Source organism: Chiloscyllium punctatum, chromosome 25 (genome assembly GCF_047496795.1).
Source record: "Chiloscyllium punctatum isolate Juve2018m chromosome 25, sChiPun1.3, whole genome shotgun sequence".
NCBI classification, from domain to species: Eukaryota; Metazoa; Chordata; class Chondrichthyes; order Orectolobiformes; family Hemiscylliidae; genus Chiloscyllium; species Chiloscyllium punctatum.
Genome location: NC_092763.1, coordinates 83,732,746 through 83,753,124, shown reverse-complemented (window position 1 = coordinate 83,753,124; position 20,379 = coordinate 83,732,746). Strand labels below are relative to the sequence as shown.

The 20,379-nt window shown below is 44.5% G+C and overlaps 1 protein-coding gene across 6 annotated transcripts in view; it reads right to left on the bottom strand.

The window, feature by feature from the left end:
- The window catches only part of mcf2a (MCF.2 cell line derived transforming sequence a), a 191,729-nt gene that overhangs the window by 8,274 nt on the left and 163,076 nt on the right, over nt 1-20,379 (bottom strand). For 4 of the 6 annotated variants that reach the window (XM_072595615.1, XM_072595614.1, XM_072595618.1 and 1 more), the window contains 7 exons: nt 19,526-19,618; nt 16,871-16,949; nt 14,105-14,156; nt 13,803-13,912; nt 10,891-10,985; nt 5,710-5,822; nt 919-1,019 (listed from right to left, as the gene is read on the bottom strand). In XM_072595615.1, coding sequence (XP_072451716.1) covers nt 919-1,019; nt 5,710-5,822; nt 10,891-10,985; nt 13,803-13,912; nt 14,105-14,156; nt 16,871-16,949; nt 19,526-19,618 — 643 coding nt within the window. Of the gene's footprint in view, nt 1-918; nt 1,020-5,709; nt 5,823-10,289; nt 10,460-10,890; nt 10,986-13,802; nt 13,913-14,104; nt 14,157-16,870; nt 16,950-19,525; nt 19,619-20,379 lie in introns of those variants that run through there. The other 2 variants (XR_011964151.1, XR_011964152.1) reach the window with 2 other exon arrangements.

Below are 20,379 nucleotides of genomic sequence, written 5' to 3'. Positions count from 1 at the left end.
TTTCTCATTCTGATCATTTTAAATAAAAGATATTGGTCTATAACTGGATCGTAACAGTATATTGGTCAGCATCATACAGGCCCTTTGGCCCAACAGTACACTGTCACCTATTAAGTCTTTCTTTCCATCTCTAGGCCCATAGCCTTGAATGTCCGAGTACTCTTGAAAGGTTGTGAGGTTTCCTGCCTCAACTACCCTCACAGGCAGTGCAACCCAGAGCCCCACAACCCTCTGGGTGAACAAAGCATTTTCCTCAAATCCCCTCTAAACGTTCTGCCTTTCACTTTATAAATATGTCCCCTTGACCCTTCGACTAAGGGGAATAGCTGCTTGCCATTCACTCTGTCCATGCCCCTCATCTTATACACCTCTGTCAAGATCCCCCCTCAGCCTTCCCTGCTCTGGAGAAAACAACCTGAGCTTATCCAGCCTCTCTCTCCCCATCGCTGAATCTCTCCATCTCAGGCAGCATCCTGATGACACTACTCTGCACCCCCTCCAGTGCAATCACATCCTTCCTATAGTGTGGGGGCCAGAACTGTACACACTATTCACCTAACCAAAGTTCTGTTCAGTTCCAACATCACCTCCATGCTCTTATTATCTATGCTTTGAATGATAAAGGCAAATGTCTCATGTACTGACCAGCCACCTTCAGAGGTCTGAGGACAAAGGCCCCAAATCCCTCTGAGCTTCCTAGTGTCCTGCCATTCGTTGAGTACTCTGTTGTCTTGTTACTTCTTCCAAAGTGCATCATCATAGATATGTCAGAGTAAAATTCCACCTGCCTTTGATCTGTCCACCTGACCAATCCATTTACATCCTCCTGGAACCTGAGACATTCTTCCTCTCTGGCAGCCACATCATATACAGCTGGAAACTTTATCCAGTTTCTATGTACGGAGACGGACTCCTTACCTGATGAGCTGGAGGTTTGAGAGCAACAATCACCAACGATAATCTGGAGACTGTTGACAGAAATCCATGCTTGCTGCCCCCGGTTCAGGTTTTTCACAAACCTGTGAACATTACAGAGAAAAGGTGGCCATTGTTCAATCATTTCCATTCCAAAGACTAGCCCCATTGCCCTGCTCCCTCTCTGCAGCACCATATCTGTCTCAAAAGTTCATCAATGCTCCCTTTAAGTGATAAGGCTTTCTTTGCCTCTGTTGCATCCTCTGGGAAAGTATTCTACACTCCAGTCACCTCCAAAAAAAAATCCATGATCCAAACTAAACTGGAGTACCAATCACTTCTGCCAGTCTCTATTGGCAGGGAGTGGTACTCTAGAAGGATTATCCTCAGGCCATGTGCTGACCAGCCACCTTCAGAGGTCTGAGGACAAAAGCCCCAAATCCCTCTGAGCTTCCTAGTGTCCTGCCATTTGTTGAGTGCTCTGTTGTCTTGTTACTTCTTCCAAAGTGCATCATCATAGATATGTCAGAGTTAAATTCCACCTGTTGACTATTTTACAAACCGTTCATAAATGGGAAGCTGAAATATAAGATTCCCTCCCTAATGGCATTATGGGTCAACCAACAGCAGGTGGACTGCAGCGGTTCAACAAGGCAGCTCACCCCCACCTTCTCAAAGGGTAATGAGGGATGGGCAATAAATGCTGGGCCCAGCCAGCGATGCCCACATCTTACAAATGAATACATTTTTAAAAATTCCATTGGTGAACAACATCAATTGAGGAGTAGAGTTAATCATAAGAAAGACTGCATTAATTTTCAAGAAACCTTTCAAAGATTTGTAGTAAAGGGTAAATTAACCGTCAGAACAGTGTCTCAGTATCATAGAAGGAATAAGGAGCATATGCACTTTTTCAGAAATAAGAGTTTGAGTGGGGATTGGAGCACTATGAGGTGGTTAGATTACAGGTTCACAGGTCAACCAAGGCAGAAAAACAGTGTTAACAAATAACTTGGGATTTATTTCCAAAGGGATAGCTTTGGAAACTATAGAACTTCAGTGAAATCTATCTGCATCATTGGCTGGACTGTGCTTAGCACAAATTATTGCTCTGAAGTTAGAAGCACAGAGCTGCTACAATTCCCGACTTTGAAAAATGATTTGGGAGAAAGTATCCAACCTTAATGTTGGGGGTGGGGTAGTTTTATTGGGGTTTGGCTCTGGAAACAATTTAGAGACAGACACAGGGGCTGCTGAGTGTGAACGTTGTACCAACACACGCCAGCCCACGTCCCATCTAATATGCTTCACCCTTACACCCTACAACTTGGGAAACCTGGGTTTGGTTTGTGACCACAAACTAGAGACAAACAAATGACAATCGGTCACCATCAGCCAGGCAGAACATTACCTGCCGAATTCTGGGGGTGCAAGCTCGAGATCTTCCAGAACTGGGGTTCCAGTGCCATAATGGCCAGGCTGGAGACCACTCCAGCATTACAGTACTGTGCATTGCTCTGGTTTCTCTGCTAAATGTTACCAAGTCGAAAGCATGTATATTCACTTTAAAATAGAGAGTGTTTTCTGAATTTTGGAGTGAATTTGAAGTGCAGGCTCAGCTGCCAAAATGGAAAGACTGGGAAATGAGGTTTTGCAAAATAATATGTCTAACAATTTACTGTTAAATCGATTCCTGAGTTTTCGCTGCTGTTCAATCAATTTGTTTAATTATACCCAGGAAAATAAAACCCAATTGAACTTGAATTTATTGTATTGACAACACTTGAATAATGACAAGGTATGATGCTGGGGAATATAAAAATGCGGGCATTTTGAAAATTGCTCAGAACAACTACTACCGTTCAGCTGAGCGACTGCCATAGGGCCAGAGAGCTAACTGCCCATTGAGAACTTTGCTCTCAGAGAAATTATAAAACACACTCTATCAAAAGGTACCTTTTCCTGTAAAACACACTCACAGTAAAAAGAAAGAAGACAACCCAGGGAGATCAGCAGACGGAAGAGTGAAGACCGCAAAGAAAATGGAGACTGTGTGGACTTGAGATTAAGTTAATGTAATGTTTAATAAGGGTGTTATTGGAACCACATGTTAATAGGATTGTGTTCAGTTAAGGGAAAGAGTGTTCAGTTTGTTAATAGTTTTGTTTAGTATTCACTATTAGAGTTAAGAAAATAAATTGTTATTTTTTTCTTTAAATACTGGAAGTTAGGAGTTGTCTGTTCTTCCCTCACACTTTAACAGATTACTACAGGAAGGGAGCTTTTCTGGGTGTTTGATTTTAATTAGCAAAGAGGTTCGACCTCTGTGTCATTACATGAAATAAAAGCCTTAAGGGCACTGAAACAATAAAGGAATACAGTGATAAAACACGGTGCCTACAGCCAGCAGGAGAGACAGGACAGGCTGAGCTCTTTTCTCTTGAATAATAAACGGACAGAATTCTTTCCGATAATGAGAAGGTTTGTTCAGGTAGATGTGGAGAAAACGGTCCATATATGAAGAGTTCAAAACTTGGATCCAGAAATAGAAGACAATCACTAATAAATCCATTCAGAATTTTAGGATAAATCTCTTTACCCAGACAGAGAAATGAGAATGTGAAACTTGTCATAAAAAGATGAATGGCACAGAGGCATTTGCAGGGAACTCAGTGTAACATATGATGGACAAATATACTGATAGCCTGAGGTGATACAAGGTAGGAGGAGACTCATACAGAGCAGAAAGATAGCACAGATCTGCTGTGTCCTGAAGCTAAGTGGCCTAGTAAATAAATTTATTCCTAGCAATGAAAGGCACTACAGAAATGCAATTGCTGCTGGCCTCATTGATCATAAACCATTGAGCATCTTGTAGGTTGTGTGAATAATTAGGAACTTGCCAGTATAAGTTCAGCTGAAAATAGACTAAAGCCCTTTCAGAAACAGCCCCATCTCAATGTGGAGGTGCTGGACTAGTGGTAATGCCACTTGACTGGGCACCTAGACCCAGGTGAAAATGCTGGGGATGGGAGTTCAAGTCCCACCATGACAGATAGTGATACTCAAATATACAGCTAGTCTGATGGCCATCACGTAAGATTCCTGATGAGGGGCTCCTGCCTGAAATGTCAATTTTTACTGCTTCTCGGATGCTGCCTGACCTATTGTGCTTTTCCAGTAACACACTCTCAACTCGGATCCCTAGCATCTGCAGATCTCACTGTCTCCATCATGTAACTATTGTTTAATACCATTAACACAAAAAAAACTGCCTCATTTAATGGCCTTTAGGGCAAGGAAATCTGCTGTCTTCACCTGGTCTGGCCCTATATGTGACTCCTGTCCCATAGCAATATGGTTGACTGTCCTCCGGATTATTAAGGATTAGCAATAAATGCTAGCCGAGCCAGTGACACCCATATACATTAATAATGTTGTGACAAAACCTGCACACTGGGGTTGTAACTGAGCCATGAAGTATGGGACATTTATTTAGGATGGCCTACCTTAATGGGGATTCTGTTATAAATCTGAAAGGGTAGCTGAGGACCACCTTTTCCAGGGCAGCTCAGGACAGGCAATTCATTCTGGCCCAGACAGTGCCAACCACATCCTGTGAGTGAGAATCATTTCAAAATAATTTCAGGGAAGCTCTTGAAGGTTCAGGACATAACTGAAATTGGATGCTTCCTCGTAGCTCCTGTCTCACTCAATTTGTCCCCATCCTCCTCCTCCTCCACCATGATCAGGAAACATTCTCCAGAATCTAACAAGGACAGAGTGAGCTCTCCATGGGCACAGGCTGCTGCTCCACTTCTGATGGTGAACTCAGGTTAGTTTCGGAATGTAACCACCCAGCTGCCTTTCCTAACTAGATTCGCTGCTGGGTCAGAAGTCACAGTTATAGATCAACATGTTTATTTTGAAAACACAAGCTTTGGATGAGCTGCTCCTTCGACAGGTGCTCAGAGTCAAATTGCTCAGAGGGTTAAACAATTCCCTTTGCCTCACAAAGCCCCAGGATTGATTCAAGCATCACGCTGGAGAGTTGAGAATGTCATCCAGTCCAGCACAGCCAGTACTCTGACTGCTGCCCTATTCGAGTCACATCTTTCAGACAAGGCTGGACTTCCACTGCCTGGTGGTTAAAGGACTCTGGAGCTCACTCCAAAGACAAAAATGGGGTCTTTCTCTAGTATCCAAGCTAGTATCACTCAACCAACAGCACTAATCACTAATCCTGCTTCCTCTACAGCTCCCCTGCATCACAGAGACCAGCCTTTAGCCAATTCATTTCACTCCACATGATATTGAGAAAAGGCTGGTGCTACTGGATGTTGCACAGGTTAACAATCCTGACAACATTCCAATAACAGTCCTGAAGACTCGTCCTCCAGAACTTCCCGCTCCACAAGCCAAGCTGTCCCAGTACAGTTACAACACTGACATTTATCTGACAATGAAGAAAATTGCCCAGGTATGTCCTGTAACTAAAAAGCAGGACAAATCCAATGACCACCCCATCAGTCTACTCTCAGTAAAATAGATATCATCAATAGAACAAGTAAGGATGGCAGATTTCCTTTCCAAAGGGATATTAGTGAACAACATAAGTTTTATAAAAATTAAGTGTCACCATCAGGATTTTGTTTATATTTTAACAGAAATCATATTTCACTGCCTACCACAGTGGGATTCAAAGCCACATTCACCTGGCGTTCTCGATTGCTAGCCCAGTCACATGAAGGAGGATTACCTGCATTTTCATTTCAGTGGAGAGACTACACTTACCATTGCCCTTCACCATTCTCATGCATTAACTGGACAACATCTCCAGTTTTGATCAACAGCTCGTCAGAATCCAGGGTTTTGCCATCTGTGCGAGCTTTATACCTCCCAGGGGACTGAAAGCATAAACAAAATTGATTTATAAAAATATTAAACTATTCCCAGAACCTCATTGCGTTTCCCAGACACCCCTCTCCAACCCTTGACCACTTACTTTGCAACAACAACTTGTAGTTACATAACACCTTTGACAGAAGCAGTTGTCAAAATTTGATATTGAGACACAGAAAGAGAAACTAGAGCAGGCAATCAAAAGATTGGTTAGAGAGGTAGATTTTAATAAATATCTTAAAGGTTGAGAGAGAGGTGAGAGACAAAGAGGTTTACAGAGGGAATTGGGCCCAAGGAGCTGGAAACCAATGGGAATGAGAACTGGTAGTAGATTCGCGAACTTTAAGTACATTTAAGTCGTCATTGGACGAGCATATGGACGTACATGGAATAGTGTAGATTAGATGGGCTTCAGATTGGTATGACAGGTCGGCGCAACATCAAGGGCCAAAGGGCCTGTACTGCGCTGTAATGTTCTATGTTCTATGGTGTTTGCACGACTTCGAATTGCTGCTAGGACAATGTCTACAGTTGTCGTTCATTTATTACACTCTAATTTGTGTGTTTTGCATTTCTTATACGCTTTATGCCGCTCTGAGTATGATTTTGTAGTTTGTGCTGTCCATGTTGTACCTTGGTTCTGGAGGAACACTGTCTTTTTTTTACTGTATCAGTTGTATACAGTAGAAATGACAAATAAAATCTACTCTACTCTACAGGGTGACCTGGACAGGCTAGGTGAGTGGACAGATGTATGGCAGATGCAGTTTAATGTGGATAAATGTGTGGTTATCCACTTTGGTGGCAAGAACAGGAAGGCAGATTACTACCTAAATGGAGTCAAGTTAGGTAAAGATCTAGGTGTTCTTGTACATCAGTCAATGAAAACAAGCATGCAGGTACAGCAGGTAGTGAAGAAGGCTAATAGCATGCTGGCCTTCATAACAAGAGGGATTGAGTATAGAGCAAAGAGGTTCTTCTGCAGCTGTACAGGGCCCTGGTGAGACCACACCTGGAATATTGTGTGCGGTTTTGGTGTCCAAATTTGAGGAAAGACATTCTGGCTATTGAGGGAGTGTAGCGTAGGTTCACGAGGTCAATTCCTGGAATGGCGGGACTATCTTACGTTGAAAGATTGGAGCGACTGGGCTTGTATACCCTTGAGTTTAGAAGACTGAGAGGGGATCTGATTGAGATGTACAAGATTATTAAAGGATTGGACACTCTGGAGGCAGGAAACATGTTTCCGCTGATGGGTAAGTGCCAAACCAGAGGACACAGCTTAAAAATACGGGGTAGACCATTTAGGACAGAGATGAGGAGAAACTTCTTCACCCATAGAGTGGTGGCTGTGTGGAATGCTCTGCCCCAGTGGGCAGTGGATGCCAAGTCTCTGGATACTTTCAAGAAAGAGTTGGATAGAGCTCTCAAGGATAGTGGAATCAAGGGTTATGGAGATAAGGCAGGAACAGGATACTGATTGAGGATGATCAGCCATGATCATAATGAATAGTGGTGCTGGCTCGAAGGGCAGAATGGCCTACTCCTGCACCTATTGTCTATTATCTGTCTATTATTATCTACTCTATAAATGCTCAATTGTTTAATTGTTCACTTACTCATTGTACCTTAAAAGTATGAGATCATCCATGTAGTGATCTGGGAAATTGACATGAGATGTAATGACAGATCTTATATGGAGTTTAATGCTGCAGCTAATTTTACAGACAGTATATCCCTAACTCCTTAAGTGAAGTGCCATATTGGACTCAAAACATTAACTTTGTTTCTCCCCCTACAGATGCTGCCAAACCTGCTGAGTTTCTCCAGCAATTTCTGCTTTGGTTTCAGATTTCCAGCATCCACAGTATTTTGATGTTATTTGAGGTTTCATCACAATGTTTTGCTTGAATAAATGCTGGGAATTACCTATTTAGTTAGTTTCAAATCAATTTGAGAAACTTCAAAGTAATTGTGAGTTATTTTGGGCAGGTTTAGAAACTGACAACCATTTTTATTCTCTGGTGGGATGTGGGTGTTGCTGGCTGGCTAGTGTTTATTGCCCATCTCTAGCTGCCCTTGAGAAGATGGGTGTTAGCTGCCTTCTAGACCTGCTGCAGTCTGTGTGCAGTCTGGGTTGACCCACAATGCCATGAGGGAGGGAATTCCAGGATTTTGTCCCAGCGACAGTGAAGGGACAGTGAGATATTTCCCAGTCAGGATGGTGAGTGGCTTGCAGCTGGTGGTGCTCCCATGTATCTGCTGCCGTTGTCCTTCCAAGTGGAAGTGGTCGTGGGTTTGGAAGGTGCTGTCTGAGGATCTTTGGTGAATTTCTGCAGTGCATCTTGTAGATAGCATACCCTGCTGCTACTGAGTGTCGGTGATGGAGAGAGTGGGTGTTTGTGGATGTGGTGCCAACCAAGCGCAATGCCTTGTCCTGGATGGTGTCAAATTTGTTGAGTGTTGTTGGAGCTAACCGCATCCAGGCATGTAGGGAGAATTCCATCACACTCCTGACTTGTGCCCTTCCAGCTGGTAAATATGCTTTGGGAAGTCAGGAGGTGAGTTACTCTCTGCAGGATTCCTAGCCTCTGACCTGCTCTTGTAGCCACTGTATTATGTGGCGAGTCCGTTGAGGTTCTGGTCAATGTGACACCAAAGTTATTGATAGTTGGGGATTGGTTGTGTCTTTGAATGACAGGGGACAGTAGTTAGATTGTCTCTTTTTGGAGATGGTCACAGTCTGGCATTTGTGTGGCATGAATGTTACTTGCCACTGGTCAGCCCAAGCCTGGAGATTGTCCAGGTTTTGCTGCATCTGACCGCTTCAATATCTGAGGAGTCGCAAATGGTGCTGAACATTGTGCAGTCATTGGTGAACATCCTCACCTCTGACCTTTTGATGGAGGGGAGGTCATCAATGAAGCAGCTGAAGATGGTTTGGTCCAGGACACCTGAGGAGCTCCTGAAGAGATGTCCTGGAGCTGAGATGACTGACCTCCACCAACCACAACCATCTTCCACAAGGATATTTCCAAGTTTGGAAGGTTTGAGTTATTAGGAGAGGCTGGAACTCAGTCTTCATGGAGCGTAGGAGGCTTCAGGATGACCTTATAGAGGTTTATAAAATTATCGGGGCAGAGGTAAGGTGAATAGACAAGGTCTTTTCTCCAGGATAGGGGAGTCCAAAATTAGCGGGCATATGTTTAAGATGAGAGGGCATAAGATTTAAAAGGGACCTGAGGGGCAACGTTTTCATATAGAAGGTAGTACGTGTATGGAATGAGCTGCCAGAGGAAGTAGTAGAGACTGGTACAATTGCAAAATTTAAAAGAGAACTGGACAGGTACATGGATAAGAAAGGTTTAGAGGGACATGGGCAAAGTGCTGGCAAATGGGAGTAGTTGAGTTTAGGAAACCTGGTCAGCACGGTTGAGCTGGGCCGAATGGTCTGTTTCTGTGCTGCATGACCCAAACCAGCAGAGAGCTAACCCTGTGATTCCCACTGACTCCAGTTCTCCTGGGCTTCTTGATGCCCCGCTGTGGTTGCTTGTAGAATCTTGCATACACAATTAAAGTTTGACCTTGTAGAAGGAATTAAAGGAATTATACTGGAGGAATGAAGCTCTTAACTAGTCACAAAGTCACAGCTAACTGTGAAAGCTACTGAGAACAGACGTCTTCATTCTCCAAGCCTAGCTTCAGCGTGGTCATATTTAAGAGCATGTCTATGTGGACATTGGCAGAGTGGTGTCAAGGTCCATCAGCGCCCGCTCCCTGCTTCGCAGAAGGTTGCAGATCTTGAGAATTCTTGATGCCAGAGGAGAAATTTAGAGTGGACCTAAGGGGCAACATCTTCACCCAGAGGGTGGTGCGTGCATGAGCTGTCAGAGTAAGTGGTGGAGGCTAGTACAATTATAACATTTAAAGAGCATCTGGATGGGTACATGAATAGGAAGAGTTGAGAGGGATATAGGTCATATACTGACAAATGGGACTAGATAAGGTCAGGATATCTGGTCGAAATGGACAAGTTGGACCTAAGGATCTGTTTCCATACTGTACATCTCTACGACTCTACAACACTATCAGATGGGGTAGCAGGTCAAGGGGCTGAATGGCCTAATCTGCTCCAGTTTCACATGCCTTTGTGATCTCACAAAGGTGGCATGGTGGCTCAGTGGTTAGCACTGCTGCTAGGGACCCAGTTCAATTCCAGCCTTAGGTAACTGCGTGGAGTTTGCACATTCTCCCTGTGTCTGTGTGGGTGCTCCAGTTTCCTCCCACAGTCAAAAGATATGCAGGTTAGGTGAACTGGCCATGCCAAATTGTCCCATTATGTCCAGGGATGTGTAGGTTAGGCGCATTAGTCAGGGGAAATGTAGTGTAATAGGGTAGGGGAATGGGTCTGGGTGGGTGACTCTTCAGAGGGTTGGTGTGAACTTGTTGGGTCAAATGGCCTGTTTCCTTACTGTTGGAATTCTATGATTCATGTCAACTGGTCCAATTTGGAAGCTGGCCTCTGGTGGAACAGTGAAGATCAGGTCTCCATGCAAACACCATGCATCCCAACCATGGGCTACCACATCCTGGTCACCCTCAACACATGGAACATCCAATTAGACATGGCTCACTCTTTGACCTGAAGAACAGAGTACATTGAGTGGTCAATTTGACAAGTGAGTAGAGATCATTCAGTCATTTCATGTTGTGCTTTCACATAAATAACTCATGAAGGTGGAGGTGCACTGAAATAGAGGTGGGGGTGGGGAGGGAAGGGAGGGAAGGGAGGGGAGGGAGGGAAGGGAGGGGAGGGAGGGAAGGGAGGGAAGGGAGGGAAGGGAGGGAAGGGAAGGGAGGGAAGGGAGGGGAGGGAGGGAAGGGAGGGAAGGGAGGGAAGGGAGGGAAGGGAGGGAAGGGAGGGAAGGGAGGGAAGGGAGGGAAGGGAGGGAACGGTAAAAGAGCTAACCGATGATGAACAACATCTCTTCAGACAGATTAGGACCAGAAGGTTCTTGTTTAAAAAACATAAACTTCTGATGTTTCAGCCATTGATCTGTCAGAGTCACTGACCAGTTGATTTGAATCCTCTTCCTCAGTGTCATTGTTACTGGACCAACCGTCATTTCCCTCAGAGGCTTCAACATAACGTAAAGTCCCGGCCCAGTCTGTGTGGAGAGAGAAAAACACAGGGTCAGGTCACAGTCTCTGATTTAATTCCCCTTACAATGTAGTGCTCACTGTGAAAGAGAGGTACTGCAGTGTTCGGATTACACAGAATGGGACTTCCAGGAGATATAAATATCAAGATGGCTGAGAGGAGGGCTCCTTAGCCAGGCCCCATCCACTCCGACTGCTTTTATTTTTTTTCCTCCTCTTTTCCTTTACTTATCTCTTCTCCTGAGCTCAAATGGCATTGGCAGCAGCGAGGGATCCCAGCACGGACCCATGGCAGCAGTGACTGAGCCCAGCGTGGATGTGACTGAGCCCCTACTTACTCTACAGGGGCGAGTATGGGACCTGGCATCTGAATGGGTGGCTGCTACACTGGTGGGGGCGATGATGGCAAGATGGGCTGAGCAGCAAGGGATGGCCTGAGGCATGGCACCTTCATCACTATGTTGGGGGCAGCTAAGCAATGGCAGAAGAGCATCACAGTGACATTGATGAAGTGGGTCCAGTGGCAAGAGATGTGACTCTGACTTCGGTGGGCCCGGCGTAGACAATGGTGAGGTGATGGGGGTGGGGGGGGAATGGTGGAACAGGCGTCGCTGATGATGAGTTGGCTCAGGCCTGATGGATTCTCCTTAAGCTCTATATTTCTACTATTTTTCTTAAACTATTCAAAATCGCACCGATCATGGTGACAGTGGCCAAGCTGTTTCCTGTATTTTACTGTTCTTCCCTCTGTAACATACACGTAACAATAAATCATGCATTCATTCAAAGCCTACTATGGCAGCTTGATAATCTTGAACTCAGTTTCTATGAAAAGTATCTGGAAATAAAATAATACAAATGGCCATGGACTGTTGATAAAAGTAATGTCTTTTAGGGAATGTCATCCAGTCTGGCCTACATGTGACTCCAGACTCACAGCAATCTGGCTGACTTTTACTCATCACTGAAGTCACTCATTTGTATAAAGCATACATAAATGGAATCTCACAGCTCTGCAATCTCTCACCATTTAGATAACGTGCTTCGTTTTTACTCTTTCTCCCAAAATGAACAATTCTACATTTTCTGATTTGCCGCTAGCACGGGGATGCTGCTTCTATATCTGTCAGTGAAAACTGATGCAAATTCATTAATCTGCCTTTTCCATTAGTAATTCCCCAGATTCACTTTGTTAACTACTTCCTTTTTAAAGCAGCCACAGAAACTCTCACTGTTTTTCAGCTAGCCTGTGTACATTAATTGGAAAACATCTCCACTTCTGACCTTACAATGGAGCAGCTGAAGATGGTTGGGCCGAGGACACCACTTGGGGGAACTCCTGACACTGAGATGTCCTGCAGCTGAGATAACTGAACTCCAACAACCACAACCATCTCCCCATGTGCCAGGTATGACTTCAAGCAACATAGAGACTTCTCCTCATTCTTCCCATTGACTCCCTCCGGTTTTGCTGGGTTCCTCAATGCCACACTTGGTCAAATGCTGCTTTGATGCCCAGGGCAGTTAGTACTCTTCTCTTTTGCTCTATGTTTGGATCAAGATTGCAAAGGAGTATGGAGCTGAGTGACCCTGATGGAACCCAAACTGGGCGTCAAGGTTATTGCTAATCAGGTGTTGTTTGATGACACCTTCCCTCACTCGACTGATGATCGAGAGAAGTCTGACAGGCCGATAATTGGCTGGCGTGGATTTATCCTGCTTTTTATGTACACGACATATCTGGGCATTTTCCACATTACCGGGTAGATGTCAGTGTTGTAACTGTACTGGAACAGCTTGGCTAGGGGAGTGTCAAGTTCTGGAGCATACGTCTTCAGTACCATTGCTAGAATGTTGTCAGAGACTACAGTCCTTGCAATATCCAGTGTCTCCAATGGTTTCTTGATATCACATGGAGTGAATGGAATTGGATGAAGACTGATATCTGTGATGCTGGGGACCACTGGAGGAGGCCGAGATGGATCATCTACTCAGCACTTCTGGCTGAAGATTGCTGTGAATTCTTCAGCCTTATCTTTTGTATTGTTGTGCTGGGCTCATCTGTCATTGAGGATGAGTATATTTCTGACGTCACTTCCTCCAGTGAGTTCAGTAATTGTCCACCACTATTCATGACTGGGTATTGCAGGACTGCAGGACTTAGATCTTATCAACCTTGTGGGATTGCATAGCTCTCTGTCTATTGCATGCTGCTTCCTGTAGGTAATCCCATGTTGTAGCTTCACCAGGTTGGCATATTTGTGTTTGTTATACCTGGCTCCTGACACACTCTCCCACAATCAATTGTGAACCAGAGTTGATCCCTGGGTTGATGGTTGAGTAAGGTTAGGCAGGGGGGCAGGGGTAGAGAGATTTAAATTGTGGTTAAATACACTTCTGTTGCCAATGACCTCATGAGCACCCAGTTTTGAGCTGCTGGGGTTTTTTTTTCTGAATCTACCTCATCAATCATAATGGTAATCTCGCTATAAATACATAAATATGATTAAACAGCTAGCAATGGTGTCACTTCAACTTCCTTTTCACTCATTTTCTTTATCCAGAAGTTCTAAGTAAAAGCAAGAGAGTTTTGTGAAAACAGATTCTGAAGCTAACAGCTGTATAAATTTAGCCCGCAGAGGAAACCGTTCTAGGAACACAGTCAGCTTGAAAACCACACGACCAGTGACGCTTCACTGAATGATGACAAAACTCTCTGTTTAGCATCACTGCAACTTGATTATGTGCAGACCCATTGGCCTTTACAATAAATATCAGCCTGACATTTTCAGTTCGGATTTGTGAACAGGGGTTTGGGACAGTACCTTTCCGTGTTGAAAGATGCTGAGGGGATAGAGAGAAGTTTTCTAAAATCACAGGATTTGTCAGCTCAGAATCGTTTTCCTCCGAACTTAAAGAGGCTGTTTTCTGTTTCCTGTAGGAACGATAAAAATTAGAAAATTGCCTGAGACAAGACAGAAAGGATAAACTTGTCCTCGGAAGAACTGCTCAGATCTCTGGAACTGTATCTTTCCAATTGCATTAAATTAATGCAAAACTGATTCAATCTACTTTGTTCCTTTGCAAGACAAACAGAGCAGATCTTATGGACCATTTTAACACTTACCCTGGGGATAGAAGAATCTGATCTGTAAGATGATGAGGAGATTGGCTGTCTTCTGTGGAACAGAAGCACAGTGAGATAATGATCAGGCATTGTTATCACCCAGGGGCTGCCTGTATATCCTGTATCCATTCAGTTCTCAATTAAATAAATGGTTCCAATTAAGTGGAAATGAAATTCTTGAGCAGGCATGACTACTGAGGCAATCACAGGGACATCATTAAATGGTATTAGAGAGGGAAGATTGTAAAAGGATATGGAATAGGGACTGTCAGCAGAAGCTTCAGTTCATAAAGCTGTGTATGAACAGGAGACCGTTCAGTCCCTCAGTCCTGTTCTGCTATCCCATTCAATCATGACTAACCTGTACCTTAACTCTATTTACAATACATTGGTTCTGTGACATCCTTAACATTGTAACCAAATAAGGATGTAACAATCTCAGTTCTGAATTGTTCAGTTTATCCCCAGATTTGTGTGGATAGCATACTATATTCCCGTTGCTCACCTCATCAAAATTATTGTTTCTATTTTTCAGACAATTTTGCAGCAATGACTCCCAGCCTTATTTAGCGCGATCAGTGATGAGAGCAGACTGGGGGAAGGCAGTTCTGGTGCGTGAATTGAAAGTTTTAAACTAAAGTTACTGTGGTAACAGGGATACTAAGAATGTATCTCAGACGTGTAAGAGCAACTCCAGATCTGGCTCTGTGTCTGGCTTATGAAGCACAGTGATAGCACCACCCTGTCTCCTGGAGTCACGCAGCTGATGTATACAACACAATGTGATCAGGAAACCAAACAGAGAGTAATGGGACTGTCCAATTACAGATAGAACTGGGATCACCTCACACCCAATGTCTCAAAGTTGGCAAGGCTCGGAATTTGTGAATCTGACCAGAATGCCAGTAATCAATTGTTTTCTCATGATTTGTCATTAATATTACCATTGAGATAATCACTGGACAACTATTAAAAACCAAAAGAAGTGTAGATGCTGTAAATCAGAGATAAAAACAGAAAATCCTGGAAAAGCTCAGCAGGTCTGCAGCACCTGTGGAGAGAAATCAGAGTGAATGTTTCTGCATCTCAAGAGTGCTCACCACCCCCCTCCCATGGCTACTCTACCACTCTATTTCAATCCCCCCTCCCCATATTCACACCAGACTCACTGTCCCCATCCGTGAGATTACTGAACTGGGTGGGCAAAGGGTCAATGGGCCCAAAACGTTTCTCTCCACAACGATTTCTCTCCACAAGTACTACCAGAACTGCTGAGTTCTTCCAGTGATTTCTGTTTCTGATTTCCAGCGTCTGCAGTTCTTTGACATTTTTGACTAGGGGTTATAAGTTTAAGGTGAGAGGGGAAAGTTTCAAGGAAATGTTTTTACACAGAGGGTGGTAGGTGCCTGGAATGTGGCAAAACTAGATACACCAACAAGGTTTAAGAGGCATTTAGACAGACCCAGGAACGGGGAAGAAATTAAAGGATAGGCACCATTGCAGGCAGCTGGGGTTAGTTGAGAATGGCATCAGGGTCAGCACAGACATTAAGGGCCAAAGGGCCTATTTCTGCACTGCACTATTCTACACTCATAGAGTCCCTACAGTGTGGAAGCAGTCCATTTGGCCCATCGAGTCCACACTGACCCTCCGAAAAGCATCCCACCCAGACCCATCTTCTCACATAATCCCTATAACTCTGCATTTTCCATGACTAACCCACCTAGCCTGCACATCCCTGGGATAATTCAGCATGGCCAATCCTCCTAACCTGCACATCTTTGAACTGTGGGAGGAAACTGGAGGACTTGGAGGAAACCCACACAGACATGGGATAATTCACAAACTCCACACAGCTAGGCGCCTGAGGCTGGAATCGAACCTGAGTCCCTGGCGCCTTGAGGCAGTAGTGCTACCATGCCACCCTGACCTGCTGAGTCCTGCTACTGTTCTGGTAAATTGGCATTGTGCTCCTTCCAAGCTAACACGTGTCCCACATTATAACCATGTGCTGTAGTTGGATAATCTGACACCGTGAGGCTGAAGAGTTGGAGACAACTACTGCCTCACCCAGGGAGGAACAGCAGGTGTTTGCACTCCCTGGTTTGCAGGGGACTTACACTAAAGTTAAGCCACAGACACGCAACACATTTGATAAAAGTTGTCACCACATAATTGGGATGAGATCTGGAATTATTCCATAATCATTAGAGACAACTTGAAGACTTGGCAGTCCAATGGTGCTCAGGATTAGCAAGGCTCAATTGGGAAATATCTGATATTAAATGGCTGAGGAGGAGCTGGGGACAGCTCTCTTTTCTGTTCTTCAGTCGGAGTTGTTGTGATCTAAAATGCTCTGCCTGAAAAGACAACTTAGAATAACTGGAGAAAAATAATTGGATGTACACTTCTATGGAAAGGCCTTCAGGAACGTGGGAAGGAGCTGGTGCAAGGGATGAATTGGGATAGCTCCCTCCAGTTCATGACAAATGGGCTGAATGGCCTTCTCCTGAGAATATAATTCCACATCAAGGAGGTCATCCACGTGAAGCCGGACTTCGAATGGCCTGCCTGCACTGAACCAGAATTTGCACATTCCAGTTTCCCACAGTCTCTAACATTACAGCTAACTGAGAAATCAGCTTCCACAGGCAGAGTTTCTCACACTATTGCACAGTTAGACAAAGCATCTAGCTAAGCGTTAATTTTAAACATCATAGTAAAAGACTTTCTAGAGCCCAGCATCAGCACAAAGTGGCAAAATACCTCGAAGGAGCCTCTGTTGATTTGTTAGTACTTTCCTCATCTCGCTCAACCAGGCCATCTTAACATCGACTGATGGAGCCTGAGGAGAAACAGAGCAGATTGTCCTTCATTGGGTAAATCACTTCAAACTTGCTCCTAAAGACATTGGTTCTTCAGATCTGAAACATAGACAGGTCAAACGCACGCACTGACACACCGCCACTAATGGGAAAGGAGGAGCTAGTGCTAATTTGGGCAGCCATTCTGAGGGAGGGGTTTGTGAAATACCCCACTCACCTCTCAGCCTCTATAACTGATTGGGATGGGGTGGGAGGTTGCATTTTTGTTGCCTTTTCTCCAGCCAACTCCCAGACTCTTTCTCCCCAATCTCGTACAGTCAGGGGTTTCAGAGTATCCTGATATCAGCACTGCAAGGACACAGGAAGGAGTCCCCATTATGTGCCTGCGTTCATCACTGGAACATGAAGCAGGGTCAGTGGCAGCTGATTTGTACTGACCCTGAGTGTGGATAGCAGGTGAACTGATCACTCCATCTACTGAAAGAAACATGCACCTTTCCAATTCTTCTGTATTCTTGATCTGAAAGCTCAGGTGAAGCTGTCAGCTACAATCGGTCACCAAGAGTCATGGCTACGCCCCAGTCTAATTACAGACGGAGAATTTCCATGTGACAACACAAAGCTGGTCTCAGTATGGGTGACTCTAAAGCTGTTGAATGCCAGTCAAAACCTGACTGGTTCACTAGTTCCCTCCTTAGAGAAAGAGCCTGTTTATAATGTCAGATCTACATCGACATGGGCGGCTCCAATCTTACTGACCTAGCAATGCACTTTGTTGCATCTAGTCACTGTAACAGCAGAAAAAATATAGTACAACTTGTGAGTGACTCACATTGGTCTGACTTGTTTTGCATTCCTCAGAACAGAGATCTAGAGTGACCACAACAATCTTTTCCAAGTATTACTACTTTTTTAAAAATTGGTTTTCCCAACACTTTGGAGACGATCCAATCACCATCCAGTTAGGGCACTGAGCAATGGGCAATAAATGCCAATTGGTCCAGCAACACCAAACTCTGGTAAAAACCCAAACCTTGGGTTTGTTCAGGAGGCGGTAAATAAAGAGAATGGTAATAAGCAGTGTTCAGTCAAGTGAGGACGGTAACATTTGGGAGGCTGGATCTGGAGGATCTGAACCTGTTTTTAACACATTGACCTCGGGAATCCTCTAGATTCAGTGATCTAGTTGATTCACTGCAAACTCTTGCTGATGTCCCTGGGGTCAGGAGAACTTTGCATTTCAGTGTTAAGTGATGGCACCACTAGTGAGGCTACCTGACTGATAGGGGGGCTGCAGACAGTTCAAGGGGGTAGGAAAGTACAGGAATACACCTGGGTCCCACTACCTACAGCTCTCACTCTCTCTCTCTCTTTCTCTTTCTCCACCAGCTTTGAAAAGGAGCAAACATTTCTTCAAGGAGAATTGTATCTGGCTGGGGACTTCAGGCCACAGTTCAGGCCTTGGTCTCCCATTGGCTCCAGTATAGCTTTTACACAAGGTGTAACCAGGGACTGCCATCCCTCAGCTCCCCAGAATGTGGGAACTCTCAACAGAAGGGAGGGAGCTCTGAAGATGGCATAATGCCCCTTACAATTACCAATGGGCAAGTCCTGGAGAGAATGCCTCAGCTGCATCATCAGTGCTTTTTTCAAAATTAATTGACAAGATATTGGGTATCACTGGCTTGGCCAACATTTCTTGTCCTTCCTGACTTGTCCAGAGGGCACTTAACAGTGAATCACATTGCTGTGGGGCTGGAGTCACATGCAGGCCAGACCAGGTAAGGGTGGCAGTTTCCTTCCCTAAAGAACATTAGTGAACCAGATGGGTTTTTTTCTAAGTAATCAACAACAGTTTCATGGTCATTATTAGATTATTAGTTTGAAATTCTTTGCTGAATTCAAATTCCACCATCTGCCAAGGCAGGATTTGAACCCAGAGTTCCCACAGCATGTCCTGGGTTTCTGCATTAACAGTCTGGCGACAATACCACTGGGCAAACAGCTCCCTCCCTGGAGACTGGGTGAAGCAATAATGCTGAAACCCGGTTATGGATACGTATTAGAATGTGGTCCATAAAGGTTTTTACAGAGACATTACCAGTTGGATCCTCAGCTCAATTTGAGTTTGAATTTGGTTCTTTAAATGCTGTAACTGGATGTAAATGCAAGATAGATTTCAGAAACTCATCAAGTCTCATCAGACAACACATCTCAAGCCCCAACCACTTCTATTTGGAAGGACAAGGGCAGCAGATACATGGAAACATCACTCCTTGCAAGTTCCTCTCCAAGCCATTCACCATCCTAACTTGGAAATATATCACTGTTCCTTCACTGTCGCTGGGTCAAAATCCTGGGATCCCTTCCCTAAGGGTATTGTGGGTCTACCCTTAGCAGGTGGACTGTAGCAGTTTAAGAACACAGCTCACCCCCACCTTCTCAAGGGCAACAAGAGACAGGCAATAAATTTGTTTTGTCAAAGATGTCGGCATCCCAAGAATATTTTTTAAAGAAGGAATAGTTGAGCCTTGCAATTAGAAGCAAGTCAAATCTTCCAAACCCATCCAATCAATCCTGACTGCAACAAACTCACTTGAATGAGATACACTTCTTCACGGCCACTGTTCCAGACTTCAAACTTCCGCCGATCTCCTTTAACATTCTCCGTGATTCCGACAGCGCTCATCTGACAAATAAACCACAAGAAATATTACATTCCACCATTCTCCTCTCAGTCGCAAGTCACAGCATTAGATTTGTCAGCAGTATGTTTGAAAAGAGCTGTACAGAACCCTGGGTTAGACTTCATTCGGAGTAGGGAAAGCAGTCCAGGCACCAGACCTTAGGAAGGTCTGGCCTTGAAGGGAATACAGTGCTGGTTCACAATAATGATACCAGGACTGCAGAGCTTAAGTTATGAAGAGATTGTACAAATTAGACCGGTTTTCTCAAGAATTTAGAAAATTAAGGGGTGATCTGATCCAAGTCTTCCAGATATTAATAGGAAAAGACAGATTAGACACACTATTTCCACTGATTGGGGATTCCAGGGCTAGGGGCCATAATATGGGCAGCATGGTGGCACAGTGGTTAGCACTGCTGCCTCACAGCGCCAGAGACCCAGGTTCAATTCCCACCACGGGCAACTGTCTGTGTGGAGTTTGCACGTTCTCCCTGTGTCTGTGTGGGTTTCCTCCCACAGTTCAAAAATATGCAGGTTAGGTGAATTGGCCATGCTAAATTGCCCGTAGTGTTAGGTAAAGGGGTAAGTGTAGGGGAATGGGTCTGGGTGGGTTGCTCTTCTGAGGGTCGGTGTGGACTTGTTGGGCCGAAGGGCCTGTTTCCATACTGTAAGTAATCTAATCTATAAGATTTAGGACCAGACTGCTCAGGAAGGATGTTAGGAAACACTTAAAGGGTGGAAGAGGTTTGGAACTCTCTTCTACA